We start from the raw sequence: 27414 nt of genomic DNA, 5'->3' as shown, positions 1-27414 counted from the left end.
TTTTAACACTCTAAAAATATTAATAATTTTGGGAAATATACTTCTCCCCACAAGTCTTCCTGCAATTAGTTTTTTGTCTTTTAAGTCTCAGTATTTCATATTAAATGCTTTCCTTAAATGTCCATAATCCCTGGCTATCTACTTATACTTAAGAGTGGTCACTAAAAAGATGATTGGAAGTCTCTGCATATGGATGGCACCTGTCAAGTGGGGCTTTCTCTAGAGTAATCCAACTGGGCCATGTCCTTTGGAAATTCTAGATATTTGGTCTTTCCTTTTTGATTTATCACATTCCCAGAGAAGTTCTTTCAATTTCTTACCTGAATGGTAAAGTCCTCAGTCACTCAGTCATATCCGACTCTTTGCGACCCCATGGACTGTAGCCCATGAGGCTCCTCTGTCCATGGAATTTCCCAGGCAAGAATACTGGAGTGGGTTGTCATGTCCTACTCCAGGCAATCCTGATCTAAGGATTGAACCTACATCTTCTGCATCTCCTGCGTTGAAAGGCAGATTCTTTACCACTAGCGCCACATGGGTTAAAACCAGTAAAGGCCTGGTTGCCAGTATTCTAGGAACTGAGAGGAGAATAAGGGCTGGGATGCTCAATTTTTAATAAACTTTTGCTTTCAGAACATGCCATGCTTTCAACTGTGCCTGGTATCTTCCAATTTAGAGACTCTCTCTTTCACCCCCTTTTGAGACTAACTGACCGATCTTTTGTCAGAATGAGGGGAAAGCAGACACTGGACTAAGCAGTGAGGGAGGTGGTCTAGGGTCTAACTGCTTCTGCAACAGGCTTGCAATGAATCCTCCTGTTGTTAGTTCAGTCTTTGTCTTGACTTCCAGAGGTACCTGATGCTGTCTCTTACAAATATTTGGGGGCTTGCTGATATAAGCCAGATTACTTTTTGGCCGATCTCATACTAGCTAGGAATTTCTCTTTCTTGGTCTTCTAAAGTTAGTTATTGTCCAACAGCTTTCCAGTTTCTGAAATTTTCTTATTTCTTCTGTCTTGTTCTCTTTGTCCTTGTGGGTGTACACTTTTTAAAATCCACTTTACCATCTATTTCATAGGGTTTCAAATTGTGATTCTTAGATCAATTCCAGGCCACAAAGATTTTGTTACCAGTCTATGATAAGAGGAAGAATTTGTGCCAGAATGTAAACTGATTTACTAATGACACAGTTTAGTTTAACTGACTTTTGGTTTTTTTTAATATTTTATTTATTTTTAATTAATTATTATTTATTTTTAACTGCACTGGGGCTTTGTTGCTACACTTGGCTTTCTTTAGTTGTGGTGAGCCAAGGGCTACTCTCTAGTTGTGATGCATGATCTTCTCATTGCAGTGGCTTCTTATTGCAAAGCACAGGCTCTAGGCCAAGTGGGCTTCTGTAGTTGCAGCACTAAGGCTCAGTACTGTGGCTCTTGTGTTCTAGCACACAGGCTCAGCAGTTGTGGTACATGGGATTAGCTGCCCTGCAGCATGTGGGATCTTCCTGGACCAGGGATACAAACAGTAACCCCTGCGTTACAAGGCAGATTCTTAACCACTGGACCATTAGGGAAGTCCTGATTTTGTTTCTAACAGCAAGACTTTTTCAGTAAAGGAAGTGGTGCATTGATTTACATTCTAGGGTAAGTGCCTTATGTCATCATGCACAAGTGGAAGACCAGTTTGGATACATGTAATAATACTAGTCTTGAGCTTTCCTCCTTTTCTCTAACGAAATTTATCTTACCTATATCTCATCCTCCTATGGCCCAGCTTCCAGTTCTCTGAAGTCATATTCATGGTTACATGCAGTAATAGGTTAGCAGAAACTACAGTTATAGAAAGAGTCTGGCCAGATTTTCAGAATTTAAAGAATATTCTAGTACTCTCTCTGGCTTAGATTGAAGGTAGAAGGAAGAAAGATGATATGCCTCTTTCTGAAGTAATGATGTAAAATAAGGCTTGGATCTTCTCTGGCAACATCATCAAAAATGAAGAGGGAACAAGATAAAAATAAGGAAGAACCTAGAAAGTCAAGCACATGCCCAGAGCAGGATGCTTTCTCAGAAAAGACACAATAGGGCCCTATGCTTTAATCTCCCCCTGATCTTTAGGTTCAGCATCAGCAGCAAGTAAATGCCAAGGCGAGGTTGTAAATGGCCTGGCCAGGTTTTCAAGGAAGGCCCATCACGGAGCCAATCTACAAAGACCGGGAGAGGTTTTTTCCTTGTCTTTTTTTCATTCTCTTTTTGTTCTGGGAATTTAAATAACTCTTTGTCCAAACATGAGCTGACACAAGCTTAAGTAACAGAGACTTCAGAGAGCATATATAACAAAGAATGTCTTTCAAAATAGTTTGAAAAGTCACTAACTAAACAATACAAAGCACACAAAGAAACAACAATGAACCCTGAGAAGAAGGAAGAATCTGCTTACCAAAGTTACCATATCACGATATTCAGAATGTCTAGTTTTCAGCAAAAAAATTAAGAGGCATGCAAAGAAAAAAGAAATTGTGGCCCATTCCTGTGGGGAAAAAAAAGAAACTAACAAACTGTCATTGGAGAAACATTGGACTTACTAGACAATGATTTTAAATCAACATCCTTAAATATGATCAAGAAATAAAGAAAAATCATAGACCAAGAACTAAAGAAAACCAGGAGACTAATGTCTGAACAAAAAGAGACTAACAATAAATATATAAAAATTATGAAAAGAAAACAAACAGAAATTTTGAACCTGAAAAGTACAATAATTTTAACGAAAAACTCACACAAAGGTCATACACCCAACAAGAGACTTGTATTCAAATATATAATAATCTCATATATCTCAAATTCAAATATCCCATAATTCAATAATAAAAAGGCACATCACTCAATTAAATTGAGCAAAGGATCTGAATAAATATTTCTCAAAAAAAGATATTAGTATCTAAATGGCTAACAAGCACTGGTAAAGATGTTCAACATTACTGGTTATTCAGTTCAGTTCAGTTCAGTCACTCAGTCGTGTCCAACTCTTTGTGACCCCATGAATCACAGCACGCCAGGCATCCTTGTCCATAACCAACTCCCAGAGTTCACTCACACTCATGTCCATTGAATCAGTGATGCTATCCAGCCATCTCATCCTCTGTCATCCCCTTCTCCTCCTGCCCCTAATCCCTCCCGGCATCAGAGTCTTTTCCAATGAGTCAACTCTTCTCATGAGGTGGCCAAAGTATCGGAGTTTCAGCCTTAGCATCATTCCTTCCAAAGAACACCCAAGACTGATCTTCTTTAGAATGGACTGGTTGGAATCTCCTTGCAGTCCAAGGGACTCTCAAGAGTCTTCTCCAACACCACAGTTCAAAAGCCTCAATTCTTCGGCACTTAGCTTTCTTCACAGTCCAACTCTCACATCCATACCTGACCACTGGAAAAACCATAGCCTTGACTAGATGGACCTTTGTTATTAGGGAAAGGCAAATCAAAACATAATGAGATAACCTTCATCCTCATCAAAATTATGGTCATTTTTTTGAAATGAAAAATATTGACAAGAATGTGAAGACATTGCACACTGATGGTTGGAAGATAAAATGGTTATCTTCCATAAGCTGCTGTGGAAAACAGTTTTGTAGGTCTACAGAAAGTTAACCATAGAATTAGTATGCCCCAACAATGCCATTCCTGGGTAGATATTGAAAAAGACTTGAGACCAAGTATTCAAACAAATTCTTGTATACAAATGTTGGTAGTAGCATTATTACAAGAGCCAAGAGGTAGAAACAAATGTCCATTGACAAATGAATGAATAAACAAAATGTTGTATATCCATACAATGGGATATTATATTCAGCCATAAAAAGAAATGAATTACCGATATAAGCTACAACATGGATCTTGAAAACATGCTAAGTGAAAGAAGTCAGACGCAGAGGTCATGTATTGTATGATTCCATTTCTTTGAAGAATCTAGGATAGATAAACCCACAGAGACAGAAAGCAGAATAGTGGTTGCCAGGGGGTGGGTAGGAATGGAGAGTGACTTCTTAATATGTACAAGGTCTCCTTTGAGGGTGTAAAAATATCTTAGCACAGGATAGAGATGGTGGTTGTACATCACAAGAAAACATCAGAGTGGAAACGTACTAGATATGAATGTACTAGATGTCATCACAGTATACACTTTAAAATGGTTAATTCTATGTTTGCAAAGTTCCCCTCAATTTTTTTTTTTATGAAGAGGACTCTGTCTGCAAGAGAGACTTTCAATCACCCAAACTAAAGCATCTATTTATATGTTATTTTGTATATTTTTAAAAGAGAAACGAGAAACACCTGTTCTGCAAAATAGAAAGTATTTTATCTGACAGCAAAATAAATGGCTCATTTATAGAAATAAAATGTTATTTGGGGGCATTTTACAGACCAGTTTTTACAGTGAGTATACGTGTGATCTTGTCTTGGGCATTTGAATCTATGGGTTAAAAAATGGACCTAAAACTAGAGACCAGTCAGGTGCAAAAGCCAAAGCTTTTTCTTCATTCATTTTCTAGGTCTTCTGACTAACATTCGGCACTGCTCCATTTTAGGATTCTAAAGCAATGAGAAGGTCCTGTATCACCAAAGATGTGATTATATCCATTGTAGGTGGTGGAGTACACCATATGTATTAGAAATGTTTCCACTCTGACTTGAAAATTAACTGTATTTTAATACTTCTGTCTGTAAGTATTCTGGATAAGTGATGTTTTCTTGTGCACTGCAGTCCTCAGTAGAGTGGAACCCTTTTTGATGCCTGTAAGCTTCCCAAGAACAAGAGTATAACTTACTACCTTCTCAAGAAGTTATGGTAAGTGAGAGACAGTTCAAGTCCTGGCTCTACTGCATGTTAGCTGGGTGAACTTCAGTATCAGGTCACTGATTGCCCTCAACCTCAGTTTCCTCAACTGTAAAACACAGATGATAGCCAGACAGAGTTGATGTGAGGAGCTAATATAACACAATGCCAAAGGACTCTCCAAATGTCAGTGCTTTTTTTGCACAGTGGGTATAAAGTTAATATTTGTTTAACTGAGTTGTGTAATGATCTTGTGGATATAATCTTGCTTTGCACTGATTGAATTAAATCAGGCCATTTCTCTAGGAAATTATGTCTCAGGAAACAAAGTGAATCCTTGATAAACTAGGATTTTTGTAATAAGCTATGTCGTAATAGAGGTGTGTTGTAATTACCGCAAATGCTACTAATGAAATACGTTAATGAGAAGAGAGTTAATTGTTCCTTTTCCAGAAGACAAATGAATTCTCTTCCACTATTTGAGTTTCTTTAGTAAGTCACATCTTTCAGTGTTCACAGCATTCCCTGAGAATGTGAAAAGTTAATGCATCCCAGCAGGTGAGCAGTTTATTTCTTTTCCCTGGCAGGAATATTAATCACTATTATTATCGCTCAGTAAGTCTTTGACTTCATAGGGAACATGTGCCACTAACTTTGGGGAGGGCAATTATGTTGGGGCAGTGTTGGTGTGGAGAAATCAATCAGGATTAGCCACTGCTTTCCTGCCTAATAAAGAAAGCCAGTACCTGTTGAGAAGGTTTAATTTTAGAATCCTAGAAGAGTTAGCCACACTACCCAAAATATCAACTATTAGAATTATTCCTTTGAGTTTAGTAGAGTCTTTAGAAAGGGCCCACTAAAATGTAGATGTTAATAAACATTACTGTAGCAAATATCACAGATATCCTTAAAAAAATGGTTCATAATTATGGCCAGTCCCAAAGAACTAGAAGTCTAGATCACAGACAAGAAGGAAAAAGAAAGAACAAAGTTCTAGCTTTTGGAAGGCTAGGACCAGGTATGTTACTTGCAAGCCTGAGATATCACGAGAACCTTGGATATCCCACAGAGCTTATATCAATGGGAAACAAGGCAACAGTCATCCAAGACCATATCCTATGCTTCCTTAACCAGACTGTGCATCCATTTAGAACACAATCAATTTGCGGTTTTAGTAGGTGATAGCAATAGCAATAGGGGCTGTCCTGGTGGCTCAGTGGTAATGAAAGTGCCTGCCAATGCAGGAGACGTGGGTTCAATACCTGGGTCAGGAAAATCCCCTGGAGAAGGAAATGGCAACCCACTCCATTATTCTTGCCTGGGAAATCCCACGGATGAAGGAGCCTGGAGGACTAGAGCCCACAGGGTCATAGAAGAGTTGGACACAACTTAGGGAACAAAACAAGAAATAGCAATACAAAAACTATTTTTAACTCAATAAGTATTTATTAAGCATCTATCAAGCAGAGACTGGTATCAAGCAATGGAGCAAGTGACCTTCATCCTACAGGACCATTTGACTCTGAAGGAATCTCTTCTCCCCATCTCTTCCCTGTACTATCCCTTCTCTGAATAAGAAATCCAATTAACAAGAACTTTACCTCCAGTTTTTTTATGCCTACTTCCCTCTCCCTTAAGAAATCACTAACAAGTTAGAAATGGTCAAAAGTTTATCAGAAGGTATCAATAAAAGGTGTTTAAATGGATAATAAGTATGAAACATTTACAAACTAGATTATCACAAATGGATAATTAATCACCTATAGAGAGGAATTGTGAGCAATAGCTATTAAATAATAATTAAATACTGCCAAACCATAAGTTATACCTTCCCTGGTGACTCACACAGTAAAGAATCTGCCTGCAATATGGGAGACTCAGGTTCGATCCCTGGGTCAGGAAGATTTCCTGGAGAAGGGAAAGGCTACCCACTCCAGTATTCTTGCCTGGAGAATTCCACAGCCAGAAGAGCCTGGCAGGCTTCAATCCATGAGTCTCAAAGAGTCAAGACACGATTGAGCGACTAACACAGCAAACCGTAAGTCTGGTGTTCTGCAACAGGCTTCCAAAATCAAGTTAGGCAGGAGAACAAAGAAGTGCCTTAACCAGGAAGAATGAATTGTAGAGGAGTGATTCATTTCTGCTTTAAAATCATTTGCTTCCTTTGCCATAGAACAGAACAGACTCCTCCGTGCTTAAACCATATTTATATCTGAGAAGGCCGTAATACTTGGAATGGAAGAATTCCTGACTAGAATGAAAAATCATTCTCTAGGTTTCAATTTCATGTTAATGTGGTTGACAAATGTAATATAAGCATGGGACTTTTTAAAATTATGTTATGTTTTGCAATTGTAAACAACTTTAGCAAAAGGAGTAGAGATAAGGATGAATGAACCTCCAGTGAATACCAAGCTGGCAGTTCAGAACAAGATCAGCTGTTGGCACAGATGTGAGGAGACATAGCTTTGGGTCTTTAGGGTTTCTACCAGCAGGTGTATTTATTTGCTTGGTTTTATATAGTACATGAATACAGGAATCTAGAGATAGAATTGTGAGTCTATCAAGGCCTTCCTCTAAACTTTAGTATATACTTCTCCACATTATTTCATGTAAATGTAATCATAAAACCTAGGAAAATCTTTTTTCTGGTAGAAATCAAAGTGTCATTTATCCTCACAATAACTCAACGTGAGAGTACTTAAAATACATTTAATATATTCTGTATGAATAGTGGTGGACAGATGTCACGACATTTTTGTCAAAACCCACAGAATGTACAACACAAAGAGTGAGCCTTAAAAAAAAAAAAAAGAGTGAGCCTTACTGTAGAGTACAGACTTTAGTTAATATTAATAATAATATTTAACTATGGACTCATGGGAAAAACACATTTAATATTTAGGCCTTGTAACAATCTGACTTCCCTCTTTCATATATTCAAGCCTTCATCCCTTCAACACACAAAACCACTCTCAAGACTGATTATAAGCATAGGTCAGAGTTTTATTTCAAATGAAGAGGTTTTCTGAAAACCCCAATTCAAAGATTCTATCTTGGCAGAGTCATTTTATAGGGGAAAAATGGTTAGACAGTTATTATTAGACTATATTTTAAAAATGGAGATGATTATCTAGTTAAGGACAATTAGCCTCTTTGCCTCTTTTTATTGGTTAAAGTTCTTAGATTAGTTTCAAGACTAATAGTCATCTGAATGGATTTCCTAGCAGGGGATTTTGGCTTCTTTGGTGGCTCAGTGGTAAAGAATCTGCCTGCCAGTGCAGAAGACCCGGGTTCAATCCCTGGGTCAGGAAAATCCCCTGGAGAAGAAATAGCAAACCACTCTAGTATTCTTGCCTGGAAAATCCCATTGACAGAGGAGCCTAGAGGGCTATAGTCTATGGGGTCACAAAAGAGTCAGACACAAATTCACAATTAAACAGCAGCAAACAGCAGCAGGAGGGGCTTTTAAGCTAGATAAAGTCTATCAGAAAATTGCTCAAGTAGTTTATCAAGAATACTAAACTATATATGTAGAAAAAGCACTCAACAAACTCCAACAGTCTTTCATGAAGAATACACTCAAAAACTGGTAGAAAGGAAGTTCCACTATCTGATAAAGGACATCTATGAAAAATCCACAACTGACATCATCAGTTCAGTTGCTCAGTCGTGTCTGACTCTTTGTGACCCCATGAACGGCAGCACGCCAGGCCTCCCTGTCTATTACCAACTCCCAGAGTTCACTCAGACTCACGTCCATCGAGTCAGTGATGTGATGCCATCCAGCCATCTCATCCTCTGTCGTCCCCTTCTCCTCCTGCCCCCAATCCCTCCCAGCATCTGAGTCTTTTCCAATGAGTCAACTCTTAGCATGAGGTGGCCAAAGTATTGGAGTTTCAGCTTCAGCATCATTCTCTCCAAAGAAATCCCAGGGCTGATCTCCTTCAGAATGGATTGGTTGGATCTCCTTGCCATCCAAGGGACTCTCAAGAGTCTTCTCCAACACCACAGTTCAAAAGCATCAATTCTTCGGTGCTCAGCTTTCTTCACAGTCCAATTCTCACATCCATACATGACCACTAGTAAAACCATAGCCTTGACTAGATGGACCTTTGTTGGCAAAGTAATGTCTCTGCTTTTGAATATGCTATCTAGGTTGGTCATAACTTTCCTTCCAAGGAGAAAGCGTCTTTTAATTTCATGGCTGCAGTCACCATCTGCAGTAATTTTGGAGCCCCCAAAAATAAAGTCTGACACTGTTTCCACTGTTTCCCCATCTATTTCCCATGAAGTGATGGGACAAGATGCCATGATCTTAGTTTTATGAATGTTGAGCTTTAAGCCAACTTTTTCACTCTCCTCTTTCACTTTCATCAAGAGGCTTTTTAGTTCCTCTTCACTTTCTGCCATAAGGGTGGGTTCATCTGCATATCTCAGGTTATTGATATTTCTCCCAGCAATCTTGATTCCAGCTTGTGCTTCCTCCAGCCCAGTGTTTCTCATGATGTACTCTGCATAGTAGTTAAATAAGCAGGGTGACAATATACAGCCTTGACGTACTCCTTTTCCTATTTGGAACCAGTCTGTTGTTCCATGTCCAGTTGTAACTGTTGCTTCCTGACCTGCATATACGTTTCTCAAGAGACAGGTCAGGTGGTCTGGTATTCCCATCTCTTTCAGAATTTTCCACAGTTTATTGTGATCCACACGGTCAAAGGAGAAGCTGAAGCTGAATGGTTCTATGAAGACCTACAAGACCTTTTAGAACTAACACCCAAAAAAGATGTCCTTTTCATTATAGGGGACTGGAATGCAAAAGTAGGAAGTCAAGAAACACCTGGAGTAACAGGCAAATTTGGCCTTGGAATGCAGAATGAAGCAGGGCAAAGACTAATAGAGTTTTGCCAAGAGAATGCACTGGTCATAGCAAACACCCTCTTCCAACAACACAAGAGAAGACTCTACACATGGACATCACCAGATGGTCAACACTGAAATCAGATTGATTATATTCTTTGCAGCCAAAGATGGAGAAGCTCTATACAGTCAAGAAAAAAAAGACCAGGAGCTGACTGTGGCTCAGATCATGAACTCCTTATTGCCAAATTCAGACTTAAATGAAAGAAAGTAGGGAAAACCACTAGACCATTCAGGTATGACCTAAATCAAATCTCTTATGATTATACAGTGGAAGTGAGAAATAGATTTGAGGGCCTAGATCTGATAGATAGAGTGCCTGATGAATTATGGATGGAGGTTCGTGACACTGTACAAGAGACAGGGATCAAGACCATCCCCATGGAAAACAAATGCAAGAAAGCAAAATGGCTGTCTGAGGAGGCCTTACAAATAGCTGTGAAAAGAAGAAAAGCGAAAAACTAACATCATACTTAATGGCAAAAGATTGAAAAGTTCTGCTCTCACCACTTCCATTCAACATTGTACTAGAGATTGTAGCCAGGGAAATTAGGCAAGAAAAATAAATAAAAGGCATAAAAATTGGAAAGAAAGAAGCAAAATTGTTTGCAGATGACATGACTTTGTATATACAAAATCTAGAGAACCCATAAATAAAGCATCAGGGCTAATAAAGAGATTCAGCAAGGTTCCAGAATAAATACATAAAATATATACAAATATATAAGATAAATATACAAAAATTACCCACGTTTCTAAATACTAGCATTGAATAATCCATAAATGAAATTGAGGAGACAATTCCATTTACAATAGTATCAATAAGAATAAAAATACTTAGCAGTAAATTCAACTAAAGAAGTGAAGACTCGGACACTAAATTACAAAATACTGTTGAAGAAAATTATAGAAGACCTAAATAAATGAAAAGACATCCCATGTTCATCTGTTGGAAAACTTAATGGTAAACGACCATACTCCTCACATTGATCTACAGATTGAATGCAATCCCTATCAAAAATCCAGGGTTTGTTTTGTTTGTCTTCACAGGAATTGACAAGTTGATGCTAAAATTCATACAAGGGACCCAGAATGGACAAAATGATTTTAAAAAAGAACAGAACTGGAGGACTCACACTCTCAATTTCAAAAGTTTCTACATAGATATATAGGATAATCAAAACTGAGTGATGGTGGCTTAAAAACAGACATAAAGATAACTTATTCTGAACAAAAGTTCAGATACAATACAAGTCAATAAAGAAAGAATAGTATTTTCAATATATTGTAGTGGCATAATGGAATAACCACATGCATAAAAAGAATAAGTTGGATCTCTTCTTCACACTCAAAATACACAAAAGTTAACTCAAAATGGACCAAAGTCCTAGAGGGAAGAGCTAAAACTACAAGCTCTTAAAAGAAAACTTAGTTGCAAATCTTCATGATGTTTAGGCAATAATTTCTTGACTATGACACCAAAAACAAAAGCAACCAAAGAAAATAATTAAATTCATCACAATTCTAAAATTTGGGCTTCAAAAGATACAACCAATGAAGTGAAAAGACAAGCCACAGAATGAAGAAAATATCTGTAAATCATACATCTGGTAAATCTCTAGTATTTAGAAAATATAAAGAACTCTGGCAACTCAACAATAAAAAGGAAACACGTGGGCTTGAATAGACACAAAGGACATATAGATATTCCTTCAAAGACATACAAATGGCCAATGAGCACATGGAAAGTTGTTCAACATAATTTGTCGTTCAGTTCAGTTCAGTTCAGTCGCTCAGTTGTGTCCGACTCTTTGTGACCCCATGAATCACAGCATGCCAGGCCTCCCTGTCCATCACTAACTCCCGGAGTTCACTCAGACTCACGTCCATCAAGTCAGTGATGCCATCCAGCCATCTCATCCTCTGTCATCCCCTTCTCCTCATGCCCCTAATCCTTTCCAGCATCGGAGTCTTTTCCAATGAGTCAACTCTTCACATGAGGTGGCCAAAGTACTGGAGTTTCAGCTTCAGCATCATTCCCTTCAAAGAAATCCCAAAGATGGGCTCAATAAAGGACAGAAATGGTATGGACCTAACAGAAGCAGAAGATATTAAGAGGTGGCAAGAATACACAGAAGAACTATACAAAAAAGATCTTCACGACCAAGATAATCATGATGATGTGATCACTAATCTAGAGCCAGACATCCTGGAATGTGAAGTCAAGTGCGCCTTAGAAAGCAACACTACGAACAAAGCTAGTGGAGGTGATGGAATTCCAGTTGAGCTATTTCAAATCCTGAAAGATGATGCTGTGAAAGTGCTGCACTCAATATGCCAGAAAATTTGGAAAACTCAGCAGTGGCCACAAGACTGGAAAAGGTCAGTTTTTATTCCAATCCCAAAGAAAGGCAATGCCGAAGAATGCTCAAACTACCGCACAATTGCACTCATCTCACACACTAGTAAAGTAATTTGTCGTTACAGAAATGCAAATTGAAACCACAGTGAGATATCACTTTACACCTACCATGATAGCTATAGTTAAAAAAAAATGGACAATAACAAGCGTTGGTAAGGATTTGGAGAAATTGGGACCTTAACGCATTGCTGTTGAGAATGTCGAATGCTGCAGCCACTGCGAAAAACCATTTCTCTAAATGTTAAATATGGACTTATCATATGATCCAGCAACTCCACTCTAGGTATACCCAGGAGAAGGAAAAAGGTTTTCATATGAAAACACTTGTTCAGAGAAGCATTACCATAATGGCCAAAAAGTAGAAACCACCACATATCCATCATCTGATGAATGGATAAACACAATGTGGTATATCTATTCAATGGAATATTATTTGGCCCAAAACAGAATGAAGTACTGATTCAGGCTATAGCATGGATGAATCTTGAAAATGATATTCTAAATGAAGGTGACATACCGCATGATTCTATTTACATGAAATGTCAGAAGAAGCAATTCCATAGACACAGAAGATAAATTAGTGTTTACAGGGGCTAGAAGCAGGAGGTAACAAGGAGTGCCTGCTAATGAGTATGCAGATTACTTTAAGGTAATAAAAATGTTCTGAAATTAGTGGAAATGAGAACACAAATTCGTGAATATACTAAAACACACTGAACTGTACAGTTTTAAAGAGTGAATTTTGTGGTATGTGAATTATATCCCCAAAAGAGAAAAAGGGGCATCTCCTACAGCCCTGAGTCCTAGTCTTCATTTGTGGAGACACCTAATATTAGTTGTTTTTTGGCTGCTGTTGCTGTTGTTGTTCAGTTGCCCAGTCATGTCCAACTCTTTGTGACCCCGTGAACTGTAGCACAGCAGGCATCCTTGTTCCTCACCATCTTGTTTCTCAAGAAACTATCTTGTTTCTTGGCTACCATTTGTGAAATAGACTTTACCATACAAATATATTTGTGTTTCTATAGGTTCCTTATTAGAAACAGAAATATGAGTATAGCAAATACATTGTCCTAGACTTTGTTTTCCCCTCTTTATAACTTTCTCTTTTTTCTTATTAATTATTTTTATAGGAGTATAGTTGCTTTACAATGTTATGTTAGTTTCCACTGTATATTAAGTGAATCATATTTCATCATATACATATACATTATTCATCATACATATACCTATATCCATTCTTTTCTAGATTCTGTTCCCATATAGGTCATTACAATACAGAGTAATGAAAGGAGTTTTCATTCCAATCCCAAAGAAAGTCAATGCCAAAGAATGTTCAAACTACTGCATAAATGCACTCACACACTAGCAAAGTAATGCTCAAAATTCTCCAAGCTAGGCTTCAACAGTACGTGAACCATGAGCTTCCAGATGTTCAAGCTGGATTTGGAAAAGGCAAGGAACCAGAGATCAAACTGCCAACATCTGTTGAATCACTGACAAAGCAAGAGAGTTCCAGAAAAACATCTACTTTTGCTTTACTGACTATGCCAACTGACTATATGGATCACAACAAACTGGAAAATTCTTCAAGAGATGGGAATACCAGACCACCAGACCTGCCTCCTGAGAAATCTGTATGCAGGTTAGGAAGCAACAGTTAGAACTGTACATGGAACAAGATTGGTTCCAAATCGGGAAAGGAGTACATCAAGGCTATATATTGTTACCCTGCTTGTTTAACTTTTATGGAGAGTACATCATGTGATATGCTGAGCTGCATGAAGCACAAGCTGCAATCAAGATTGCTGGGAGAAATACCAATAACCTCAGATATGCAGATGACACCACCCTTATGGCAGAAAGCAAAGAACTAAAGAGCCTCTTGATGAAACTCAACATTCTAAAAACTAAGATCATGGCATCTGGTCCCATCACTTCATGGCAAATAGACAGGGAAACAATGGAAACAGTGAGAGACTTTTGGTTTTTTGAGCTCCAAAATCACTGCAGATGGTGACTGCAGACATGAAATTAAAAGATACTTGCTCCTTGGAAGAAAAGCTATGACAAACCTAGACAGCATATTAAAAAGTAGACATTACTTTGCCAACAAAGGTCTCTATAGTCAAAGCTATGGTTTTTCCGGTAGTCATGTACAGATGTGAGAGTTGGACTATAAAGAAAGCTGAGCCCCAAAGAATTGATGCTTTTGAACTGTGGTGTTGGAGAAGACTCTTGAGAGTCTCTTGGACTGCAAGAAGATCCAACCAGTCAATCCTAAAGTAAATCCGTCCTGAATATTCCCTGGGAGGACTGATGCTGAAGCTGAAACTCCAATACTTTGGCCACCCGATCCAAAGAACTGACTCATTTGAAAAGACCCTGATGCTGGGAAAGATTGAAGGTGGGAAAAGAGGATGACAGAGGATGATATGGTTGGATGGCATGACCAACTTGATGGACATGAGTTTGAGTAAGCTCCCGGAGTTGGTGATAGACAGGGAAGCCTGGCATGCTTCAGTCCATGGGGTCGCAGAGTTGGACACGACTGAGAGACTGAACTGAATGGAATGTGTATATGCCAATCCCAATCTCCTTGTCTTCTACATCTGTGACTCAATTTCTGTTTTGTAAAAAGGTTCATTTGTACCATTTAGATTACACATATAAGTGGTATCATATGATATTTGAATTAACTTTAGTAAATTCCATTTGACAGCTATTACACTGTATTTTCTCATTACAAGATTCATTCACAATGTAGTGTTAAGTGTCTGCTGTGAAGATCGTTCCTCTTTACAATATAACTTGGTGATTATTTCATTTCAGCATATGCAATTATCCTTCATTCCTTTTTATTTTGGGATATGCTATAATTTAATTTGATAGTGTTTTGCTACTACAATAATCTTGCAATTAATTTCCTTGAAATATTTCTATTACATGCATATGAGTGGGATACTTACCAGAAGTAAAATTTCTAGTTGAAAATATGTTCCTCTTATTTTATTTCAATAGATGGATTTGTTATTGATTATTAATTTAGTGTCTCTCTTACTAGATCATGAGGTTTCTGAGGAGAGGGATTATTTCTGTCTTTTTCTCCAAAATTTGTTCATTGAACACTGTATACTATGCCATTACACAAATATATCATATTCTTATCCATTGTATTTTTAAAAATTAAACTACAGTTGACTTACAATGCTATATTCATCTCAGGAATACCTTTCATCACTTTAATTACATCATGCCATTCTTTTCCGGCCTGCAGATTTTCTGCTGAAAAATCAGCTGATAGCCTTATGGGATCCCCATGTATGTGACTAATTGATTTCCTTTTGTTGCCCTCAAAATTCTTTCTTAACTTTTGCCATTTTAATTATGTCTTGGTATGGATTTCTTTGGGTTCATCTTGTTTTGGACTCTTTATGTTACCTGGAAAATCCCATGGATGGAGGAGCCTGGTAGGCTGCAGTCCCTGGAGTCACTAAGAGTCGGACACGACTGAGTGACTTCACTTTCACTTTTCACGTTCATGCATTGGAGAAGAAAATGGCAACCCACTCCAGTATTCTTGCCTAGAGAATCCCAGGGACGGGGGAGCCTGGTGGGCTGCTGTCTATGGGGTCGCACAGAGTCGGACATGACTGAAGCGACTTAGCAGCAACAGCAGCAGCATGTTACCTGGACCTGGATGCTTGTTCCCTTCTTAGGGAAGTTTACAGCTATTATTTCTTCAAATGCTACTTCTATCCTTTCTCTCTTCTCCTTCTGGGACACCTATAATGCAAATGTTAGTACACTTCATGTTGTCCCAAACGTCCCTTAAACTATCCTCATTTTTTTAAATTATTTTTATTTTTCCTGTTTGGCTTAGGTGATTATTACTACTCTGTCTTCCATATCACTTACCCATTCTTCAGTATCATCTACTCTACCAGTGACTCCCTCCAATGTATACTTCATTGCTGTTATTGTATTCTTCAACTCTTATTGGTTCCTTTTTATAATTTCTAACTCTTTGTTCAAGTTCTCATTTGTTCATCCATTCTTAGCCTGAGTTTGGTAAGCATCTTTACAATCATTACCTTAAACTCTTTCTCGGGTAGATTGCTTATCTTCATTTCATTTAGGTCTTTTTCTTCAGTTTTGTCATGTTCTTTTGTTTGAAACATACTCCTCTGTCTCCTGAATTTGCCTAAATCTCTAAGTTTATTCCTATGTATTATGTAGTTGGTTACAACTCCCAATCTTGGAGAAGTGACTTGTCCTAAGGAAGCCCAGCAGCATGTTCCCCTTTGATCACCAGGGTCAGATTCTCCAAGAGTGTCCCCTATATGGGCTACATGAGCCCTTTTATTGTAGCAAGGCTGGGTGTTGCAGATGTGCCGGTACTTGGGGCTAACCCGCTAACAGGCTAGAGGGAGAATTCCAAAAAAGCAACCACCAGGGCCAGCGTCAGCATGGTAGAGAGAGATAATGAAAACAGCTGCCACAAGCATGTGAGTTCCCAAGGGGAGTCCCAGCTGCCCCCTGTTTCTCCACAAGACTCTCTAAGATCAGCAAGTATGTCTGACCCAGACTCCTTTCAAACTGCAGCTTCTGCATAGGGACTTGGAGCAAGTAAGTTTTTGCACATGCCCTTTAAGGATGGCCCTCCAGCCTCTAGTTCTAAACATAGGCCCCACTGGTTTTCAAAGCCAGACATTCTGGGTGCTCATCTTCCCAGTGCAGGACCAGGCTGGTGACCTCAGTGTGGGACTTGGACACCTGGCTCCTCAGGTAGGACCTCCACACTTGATTTTCCTCCTGCTTGTGAGTCACCATGCCAAGAATGTGAATCCTGACAGCCAGTGTCTCCACCCTTCTACCTGTCAAGTTGTGGTTCTTTATGTCTTTTCTACTAGCCTTCAGGTCATTCTCAGAGATAGTTGCCCTGTTCAGCAGTGTAATTCAGGTGTGACAGGGGGTGAACTCAGGATCTTCCTATTCTGCCATCTTGATCCCTCTCTGTCCCCATTTCTGTTTTGTTGACCAGGGCAATCTAGATTTTAGCACATTACTTGACATACTGCTTTATGTATTTGTAGACAGACAAGCCTGTGTGCTTTCTCATACAAAGTATCAAATAGAACTTCAAAGCTACATCATTAAAAAACACAATCTAGTTTACAGAGATAGTAATTGTTTGGGGGAGGGTGGGAACTGGTTAGTTTTTGTTTCTTTTCTTTTCATTCATTTCATCCAGTTATTAGTTTTTTATGTTTTCCTTTCTAACCCTAGCATATTTTCAAGAATTGTGGAGTCAATTGCAATGCATCATTTTAAGAAACATAGAATCATTAATTTCATCTGAAGACATTAGCATGTTTTATTAAATAAATGCCTGCTTCTTAGATTTGAGTATTCTGCAATTCAGTTCCTTAGGAAAAACAGGGAGGATAGAGGTTTATTTGCAGTTTTAAGAGACCTAATAACGCCACCTGCTGGACAAAATGTCAGAATACGATTTGAAGCCGTTAAATCCTAAAGCTTCAAAATCAATTTGCTTCCATTAATCAGGGAAAATTTTGTTATTTTACCATAGGAGTGTTTGTAAATATAATTAAGTTTATAAGAGGTTCTTTGATGCTTTTAAAAAAAAGTAGGGATAAAATTTTTCTTTTTTTAGGATAAAGTCATTTTGGGAACTGATTACCCCTTCCCACTAGGTGAGTTGGAACCTGGGAAACTGATAGAATCCATGGGAGAATTTGATGCAGAAACCAAGGTATGTGCCTTTTACTTCATGATCTTATTCCTGAATTTTCCTGATCTAACTGTGTTTGGTTTCAGAGCACTTTGATACAGAATAGCAAAGGACAGAGAAATTGTTGCACTTAGTATTTCTAGAACTGTTGCTTGATCTTTAGAATCGGCTGATCTATTAAAGAACAAAGGAAAGTTAAAAAGCTGAAAGTGAACCTAGTACAATTAAATTCATAAAGACAAGAAAGAAAACGGTAAAGAAGCATATTATAATAATATATTTAGATTTGCATGTTAGATGAATAAGAAAACATGTTTCTATTATAAATCTACCAATCTCCAAAGTTGTAATGATTCTAGTAATTTGGATATCTAGACTCAAGTCTTGATTAACAGGACTCAATCATGCAGAACCCTCAAGCAACTGGATTTTGTTTTTCTTTCAGCATGTGACTTTTAGGGTGGCTAAATGTGTCTTAATGCTGATACTTCCTATTCTGCCCCTTAGGTTCCTGAAACAAAATGAGCTTAAAATGAGGCACTGTGTCCCCAAATTTCCTCTCTTTTGCCATCCCCTTCACATCCCATGGGCTTCTCTGGTGGCTCAGACGGTAAAGAGCCCACCTTCAATGCTGGTTTGATCCCTGGGTCAGGAAGAACCTCTGAAGAAGGAAATTTCTACCCACTCCAGTATTCTTGTCTGGAGAATTCCATGGATGGAGGAGCCTAGCAGGCTACAATCCATGGAGTTGCAAAGAGTCACACATGAGTGAGCAACTAACATTTTGACTTTCCCATCCTACAGTGGTAAAGAATCCACCTGCCAATGCAGGAGACAAAGGAGACAAGAATCAGACCGACTGAGTGACTGAGCATGCAAATTCCATTCCACACCCGCTCACAATGAAACAAGTTCTTCCTAAGACTTCACCACTAGGGGCCAGGGATGCCAAAATGAAAACACGGAGATGTAAATTCTTAAAAAATTTTACAAAAGTCTCAGTCATAACCCTTTTGTATGAGATTTGACTCTCTTCTAAACTAGGATCCAAAAGTTCTCTTCATCTCTAATTCTCTACTCTAATTGTTGGGATACAGCTCATCACATCTTCTTAGACACTTGAAGCACATTAACAGATGCCAAGAAGAGTACATTTTGATATATACTAGTCACAAGTTATTAACTGGGAAACCTTGGACTGCTTTAAACAGGAAGTGTCTCCTTTGGCACTTACCCACCTTAAGGAACTAAAAATCCTGAATTGTTAAATGGTAGTGGTGGTTTAGTCACTAAGTCGTGTCCTACTCTTGCAACCCCATGGACTGTAGCCCGCCAGGCTCCTCTGTCCATGGGATTCTCCAGGCAAGAATACTGGAATGGGTTGCCATTTCCTTCTCCAGGGGATCTTCCTGACCCAGGAAATTAACCCAGGTCTCCTGCATTGCAGGCAGATTCTTTACTGACTGAGCTCATATAATTGTTAAATATATACTTATTAAAGTAGAAAGCAATACTAAGATTTTCTCTACTTTTTATATCAAAAGTTGAAAATGAAAAACTTCCTATAACATTAATGAAAATTAAACTAAAACCAGACTACCCCAAGTGTCCTGTTGTTATTGTTCAGTTGCAAAGTCGTGTCCGACTCTGCGACCCATGAACTGCAGCATGCCAGGCTTCCCTGTCCTTCACTATTTCACAGAGTTTACTCAAACTCCATGTCAAATATCCTGATTAAGACTTTAGTGGAATAATAATAATTACTATTATATGCCTTTTGTTATTTAATTTTATGTCTATCACTTTCAAGTTTTCAGAAAATCTTGAATAAAAATTTTATGCAGTCATAAATACACGATATTCTGTAACATTACATGTTACTCATCATAACATTGTAATAAAGACTAAAAACAACCTACAGGGGAATAGTTAAATAAATAATAGTATGTCTATACAATGGAGTCTATATAGCCATTCAGTTCAGTTCAGTTCAGTTACTCAGTCGTGTCTGACTCTTTGCGACCCCATGAATAGCAGCACGCCAGGCCTCCCTGTCCATCACCAACTCCTGGAGTTTACTCAAACTCATGTCCATCAGGTCGGTATAGCCATTAAAAAGTATTAAAAATCAATTTCTAAGATATATTAAGAAAGGTACCAAAAATGCACATACTTTCATTTGTAAATAGCTCACTATCCATTTGTGAAAAAAAATTATAAACCTACATATAAGAATTTGCTTATATATGAATAAAATATCTCTGGAAGAACAGATAAGAAACTGATAAGTCTGGGAAGAAAAAGTAGCAGTTGGGCAGTACTAGTAAAAGGAAATATACATTTCTTATCTTTTGAATTTTGAGCCACATGAAGGTAAAATTTCACTTAAAAATTTTTTTAATGAAAGAAATAAATCCATTTGATGAGCAAAACAACACTGGGAGATAGGCAAATGCATTCCACCAGGCAGATGCAGAGGAGGAAAATGAGACTTGGGTGTTAAGTGATTTGCCAAAGGGATATAATTGCTGGATTATAGCACATAAACTCAACTCCAAATCTCCTAACTCCAGGATCAGGTCTCTAGCCAATACACCAAAATGTATCACCTTCAAAGGATACTTGGTACCAACATATTTTAAAAAGTAAAGCAAATAGTTTTTCAGAGCAGCAGCCATTATTTCTGAAGTCTTCCTTTACAGAAGGATGACCCAGGGTGAATCACAGAAGAACCCCAAGTAAGAGCTCCTTGCCTCAAATTACCCGCTCTGCAAGCCTATGTGAGAACCCTGACGTGGTCATGATACACAGATAGACATTAATGGTATGGATGTTACACAACCCCATACATGTTTCCTTCCACTCTCAGCTGCATGCCTGTCCTTTGCAAGCTAGACATATATCAATTAGGGTATCACAAAGTTAACTCTCAAATCACAGCTTTTTCTGTGGAGCAGATCTAATCTATAGCTGGGGAGAAGGTGAAAAAAACTTGGCAGTCTTTTTCTCATGTGAAATTTATCAATGTACATAGTTGTACAATATTCTGAGACTCTTATTCAGGGTCATGTGAAAGGACAACACATATATGGAGAAGGTAGTGGTACCTAAGCTGTACCTTTTCTCTGTATTTGACTCCAAGTAATTCTTAAAACTCATTGAAGGGTCCTGTAGAAGTTACCAAAGAAGTCATTTTCCTAGGAGGGTTTTCCTTGTTAAAAGTCTCCTCCCCTCCTTCTACAACCAAATTTCAAAGTTAGATTTCAAATAAAGGGACAAAGGGGGAATTAGAGAAGGCAGTCAAAAGGTACGCATTTCCAGTTACAAGATAAATAAGTACTAGGATTGTAATCTTCTTATGCTCATTCAGTCGTGTCCGACTCTTTTGTGACCTCATGTACTGCAGCCCACCAGGCTCCTCTGCCCATGGGATTTCCCAGGCAAGAATACAAGAGTGGGTCGCCATTTCCTTCTTCAGTGGCTCTTCCAAATCCAGGGATCGAACCCATATATTCTGCATTGACAGGCAAATTCTCTACCACTGAGCCACCAGGACTGTAATGTACAACAGGATAAATATAATTAACACTGTTATATGTTACATATGAAAGTTATTAAGAGACTAAATACTAAGACTTCTTATCCCAAGAGAAAAAATATTTTTTCTATTTCTTTCATGTTGTGTCCATATGAGATGATGGATACCCACTAAACTTATTATGGTATTCATTTCATGATGTATACAAGTCAGATCATTATGTTGTACTTTTTTTTTTTACTTTTATGTTATTTTATTTTTAAACCTTTGTCATAATTTTTAAAATTTATTTTTTAATTGAAGGATAACTTGTACATCTTAAACTTATATAGTGTTGTATATTAATCATATCTCAATAAAACCAAAAGAAAAAAAGAACATTCCTTTAGGGGGCTGAATATTCCATTTATGTGTATACTGCGTTTAAAAGCCTACTCATCTGTTGATGTATACTTGTGCTGTTTCTTTCAGCTGCTATGCAGAGTACTATTATGAACACTCCCTTTCAAGTATCTATTTGATACTTTAAAAATTCTGTTGGATATATTTAGGAGTGGAATTGTTGGGTCATCCCATAATTCTGTTTATAATATGCTTAAACTTATCATTGTACTTACTATTTAATATAAAATGCATTTGCAGAAATATTTCATTAGAAACTGCTACTATTAAAAAATATCAAATTATACATTTTCTACATTAGCTATAATGTAAATAATACATTATTTACATGTTCAAAAATTTAAAACCTCTACCATGTTTTGTCTATGATTGTCAACATATTTGAGAAGTAGAGGAAATAATTAAAGCACAAATATACCACCCATCATTCATTTTTTGCTTTTAAAATATTGTTCAATACAAATATATGAGTATAATTTTTAAAATAGTGTGGCAAAACATGGGTCAAGAGATCATTGTTTAAACACCTAGTATTCTTCTCTCACATTGGGGAACTGAGTTTTTAAAAACCTGAAGACAGTTAGTAAGTACTTTAAAACAGCCATTAAATAATGCTTTAAAGTAAAACCTTTTCTTTTCTTTTTCAGGATAAACTCAAAGCTGGCAATGCCCTAGAATTTTTGGGTCTTGAAAAGAAACAATTTGAATGACTGAATTTATTACAAAGGCAAATTTCAAGAAGACATTTTACTTTTGCTTTTAAATACGTATCACATATGCATTATTGAAATCCTATTTTGAACTCTTTTATCCAGAAATAGAATATATCCAAATACCCTAAACTATTCATAACAAAAAAGATTCTCATGTTTTTATTCTGAAAAACAGTACATTATTTCATGTGCAAATCAAACATTATTTTCCTACAGCCTTTAAAATTAATGGCAGAAATAAAAAGCAAAATGCCATTAATGATTCATATGAAAAAAATAACAGATTCATCCTAGAGGGTTCATGTAGGTTCTCTACCTTGAGCAAATATTTGTTCAGTTCAGTTCAGTTCAGTCGCTCAGTCGTGTCCGACTCTTTGCGACCCCATGAATCCCAGCACTCCAGGCCTCCCTATCCATCACCAACTCCCAGAGTTCAACTCTCAGACTCACGTCCATCGAGTCGGTGATGCCATCCAGCCGTCTCATCCTCGGTCGACCCCTTCTTCTCCTGCCCCCAATCCCTCCCAGCATCTGAGTCTTTTCCAATGAGTCAACTCTTCACATGAGGTGGCCAAAGTACTGGAGTTTCAGCTTTAGCATCATTCCTTCCAAAGAAATCCCAGGGCTGATCTTCTTCAGAATGGACTGGTTAATAGGTCCCAAATAACCTATTTTTATTCACTTTAAATACCTTCCATTAGCTCAGAAGTGGGCTGGGAATGCTTTAGAGTCCAAAAAATACATATATATATACACATTTTCCATAATCTCTAGGAACTTACAGCCCTATTAAGGAGGCAAAATACATGTTTGTGGAATAATTACTAAGCAATAAAAAACGCATGTCACAGAATTTCAGTTAAGAAAAATTCATTTGATTCCAACTTTGGGCACATCTTCACAGAAGCTGGAACTCGAGATGAGTCAATAAAAATGAATAAACCATGTTAAGAGTTGGAAGATGGTAAATAGGAAGGCAAAACAATGGGAACATAGTTTCCATATGAATAAGAACTTATCTATTCTGGAGAGAAGTTTCAGTATGTAATTTATTTTTACCAGAAACTCTTTCCATTTGAAATGCTGAGCAGACTGTGTAAAGCAAGCTGTGGAGGTTGAGCAGGGCAATACCAGGGTAGCCTGTTACACTGACTGCATTTCTATTCGTTCCACCTGGTCTGCTGAAGATGAACTTGGTTCTGGGAGGGGTGATGAACATCTGTGGTTCATGTACCTCTGGCTGAATTCTAAAACATAATTTTTCAAAACTACCCGCTTGCTCTAATTGTGGTTTTCTGGCTTGTTTTTTGTTTTTGTGTGGGGTTGTTTGGCCTCGCCATGGCATGGGGGATCTTAGTTTCCTGACAAGGGGTTGAATCCATGCCCCGTGCAGTGGAAACACAGTCTTAACCACTGGACCAGCAGGGAAGTCCCATCCTGTTGATTCATTCATACTTCTTTTCCCTCCTATTAGTCAAGAGTTGAGTATGACATGTAAGTTGTACTGATTTAATCTTTGCTAACCTACACTCATCTTATTATTTTCTTTATTTTAGCCTATAACTCGATCTCCTTCTTGCTTCTCCTGTTGCTTTCTAAGACTTTACCCACCCAACACTTTGCTTGTTACTCCAGTCTGCTTTAAAAGAAAAAGTTGAGTCAAACAGCAACATGAAGCATATGTTATTATTTTTTACTTCCCCATTCTTTAGGGGAAAATGTCTTCTTTTTAAATATTCTGTATTTGAGCACTTTAAACATAGTGTTTGATGACTGCTTTATTATGAAAAGCAACCATAAATACATAGTTTAAATAGATTTGGGGTATATTCATATTCACAGAGTATTTATGTGATATGCCAGGGTTGTAAGGCAGTTCCACACACTGGGGACATAGAAAGTTAACAAAAAGGATAAAATCTGTTCTCTGATGAAACCTACAACCTGTAGGTAAGAAACTGTAAATAAATAAAGGAGGGAGGACAAAGAAAGGAGAAATGGAGAGCAAGAGGGAAGGAGGAGGGAGGGAAGGAAAGGAGGAAGGGAGGAAACTTTTCTTATACTGATAAACATTATGCAGAAATTAAAACAAGAAGATGTATAGAATGACTCGGGGAAGGATGGGAGATAAAACATTAAGTTGTAGGGCCAGAGAATACCTGTTTAAAGAGGACTTTGAACTAAGACTTGAGTAACAGAAAGAAATGGCCATGGAGAGAGTATTCTGGGGAAGGGCTAGAGCAGCAAAGGCTCTGAGGCAGAAAAGAGCTGGGGCAGAGCTTGTGAGCAAGGGAGAAACAGGGATGAAACTGAAAAGCTGGCCAGAGAAGTAAGCTGTGGTCGAGAGTTTAGATTTTCATATTAAGTTTTTTAGTAAGCCAGTGGAGTTTTTAAAATAGGTTTGTGACATGCTCTGTCTTATGTTTTTGGAAAATCCCATGGATGGAGGAGCCTGGTAGGCTGCAGTCCATGGGGTCGCTAAGAGTCGGACACGACTGAGCGACTTCACTTTCACTTTTCACTTTCATGCATTGGAGAAGGACATGGCAACCCACTCCAGTGTTCTTGCCTGGAGAATCCCAGGGACGGGGGAGCCTGGTGGGCTGCCGTCTATGGGGTCGCACAGAGTCGGACACGACTGAAGCGACTTAGGAGCAGCAGCAGCAGCAGAGAATAATTTTAAGGTGTCAAGAAACGATGGTGACTTGGGCAAGAGTAGTAGAACAGGGACAGTGACATGGGGTTGTAGGGAGAAGTAACAGCACTTGATAAATGTGAGGACAAGGGCAAATGGGAAGAAAAAAATCAAGGCTGATTCCCAGATGTCTGTGTGTGTGTGCACCATAGTTTGTTCAGTCTCTTACATTTGAACATTATATGTAATTTCCAATATTTTGCAATTACAAATAATGCTGCAATAAAATTAGGTACATTTGTCATATCGCACATAAGGATAACTCCAACATAGATCCGATCAAAGATTTAACTCTAAGATAAGGTGAAACTATGCAGACACTAGAAAAGATGAGAAACTTCCTCTTGAAACCAAATATAAAGAAGGGCTTTCTAATGATGTCCTTTCTGTGCAGTAATTCTAGGGACATTTAGCCTCTGTGATGTAGCCAAGGCTATTAAACTCATCCATACTTTAGACAGGTGCCTTGACTCCTAGTTTTTTTCACTTGAGCATCTGGGTTGATTTCTTTTACCATCGTGAGAAAGACTGACAAAAACAGGTTTGGGAAGAAAGAGAATCAATAGCTCTGCTGTTGGCTGCTGCTGCTGCTGCTGCTAAGTCACTTCAGTCGTGTCCGACTCTGTGTGACCCCATAGACGGCAGCCCACCAGGCTCCCCCGTCCCTGGGATTCTCCAGGCAAGAACACTGGAGTGGGTTGCCATCCTTCTCCAATGCATGAAAGTGAAAAGTGAAACGGAAGTCGCTCAGTCATGTCTGACTCTTCACGACCCCATGGACCGCAGCCTACCAGGCTCCTCTGTCCATGGGATTTTCCAGGCAAGAGCACTGGAGTCGGGTGCCATCGCCTTCTCCGTCTGCTGTTGGACTTACTATATTTCAGGTGTGTCTTAGACATTTGAGTAGGAATGTCCATAAGCAGTTAGGTACACTATTTTGGGGAGTTAAAGAGGGAAGTTGGGAAAAGGGTATCAGTGTATAGAAAGTATTTAAAGAAATGAGACTGGATGAAATCACCAGGAGAAAAAGTAAAGCAGAGAACCAAAAGAACCTAAGACTAATTACTAGGATTCACCAGCACTGGAAACTAAGTAGTGCTCAGTGAAGTAGGAAGAAAACCAGAAAAAAATGTATTCAGAAGTAAGGGGGAGACAATGTTTCAAGAAGGCCTAATAGCTTTAGGCATTAAAAAAGAAAAAATATAAAATACTATGGTACTTGGCTTCTTTGGTGGTACAGGAGCTAAGAATCTACCTTGCAATGCAGGGGACACAGGTTGGATACCTAGTCTGGAAAGATCTCAATGCTTCAGAGCAACTAAGCCCACGAGTCACAACTACTGAAGCCCTTGCACCTTAGAGCCCATGCTCCACAACAAGAGAAGTCACTACAATGAGAAGACCATGCACCACAGCAAAGAGTAGCCCCCGCTCGCCACAACTAGAGAAAGCCCATGCACAACAATGAAGACCCAGTGCAGCCAAAACTAAGGTTTTAAAAAAATCTTTTCACTACTTGGTACTTCGTACTTGGGGGCAGAATCATACGCTCTCAGTATAACTCAATCCCTTTATCTCAAAATAGTTCCAGTTCCTATAGTCCCAATACTGATCAGTGGCATCACCCAGTCACTTAAATTTTCTCCTTCACCCATATCAAACTTGACATTAAGTCTGATAGATTCTGCCATTTTTATCTTTCACTTCTTATCTATTCTGTCTTCCCTAATGCTTCCAACTAGATTCAGGTCCTCAACTCTCATCAAGATTATTGATATTATCTCTTATGTATATTCCTGTTTCTTGGCTTAGTCTGGCATAATCCACTTTCCACCCTATGGCCAGAAAAAAATTTCCAAGTATGTATCTGATAGCATTGCTCTTTCTCTAGCTATCTTTAAAATTCCTCAGGACCTAGAATGATGGTTTTCTAGGCTTTGAGATGTCATTAATCAGTATCATCCACTTTTAAAAGTTGTACTGATATTGCTAATAGCAGACACTTCTCAATTTGAATTGCATTTGCTATCTTCCCACTAGACTGGAACTTTCTTGAGAGCAGAAACTATGACCTAATTTATTTGCATTCAATAGTATTTACTGAGGGTGCACTATGTACACTAGCTGCTGGGATAATGTAAGT

At 38.3% G+C, this 27414-nt stretch overlaps 1 protein-coding gene across 6 annotated transcripts in view; it reads left to right on the top strand.

Moving 5' to 3' along the window:
- The window catches only part of ACMSD (aminocarboxymuconate semialdehyde decarboxylase), a 62338-nt gene extending 38292 nt beyond the window's left edge, over positions 1-24046 (top strand). Inside the window, exons 9-11 of one of the 6 annotated variants that reach the window (XR_011144659.1) lie at positions 4758-4841; positions 6679-6867; positions 17846-17944. Coding sequence is in view for 3 of the 6 variants with exons in the window: in XM_068967872.1 (XP_068823973.1) it covers positions 17846-17944; positions 22511-22573 (162 nt within the window). In the remaining 3 variants the exon portion in view is untranslated. Of the gene's footprint in view, positions 1-4757; positions 4842-6678; positions 6868-17845; positions 17946-22510 lie in introns of those variants that run through there. The other 5 variants (XR_011144660.1, XR_011144661.1, XM_068967871.1 and 2 more) reach the window with 5 other exon arrangements.
- Positions 24047-27414: the final 3368 nt, after the last annotated feature.

This window comes from Capricornis sumatraensis, chromosome 3 (genome assembly GCF_032405125.1).
Source record: "Capricornis sumatraensis isolate serow.1 chromosome 3, serow.2, whole genome shotgun sequence".
NCBI lineage: Eukaryota > Metazoa > Chordata > Mammalia > Artiodactyla > Bovidae > Capricornis > Capricornis sumatraensis.
The sequence above is the reverse complement of the archived record's forward strand: the minus strand, read 5'-3'. Positions and strand labels throughout refer to the sequence as shown.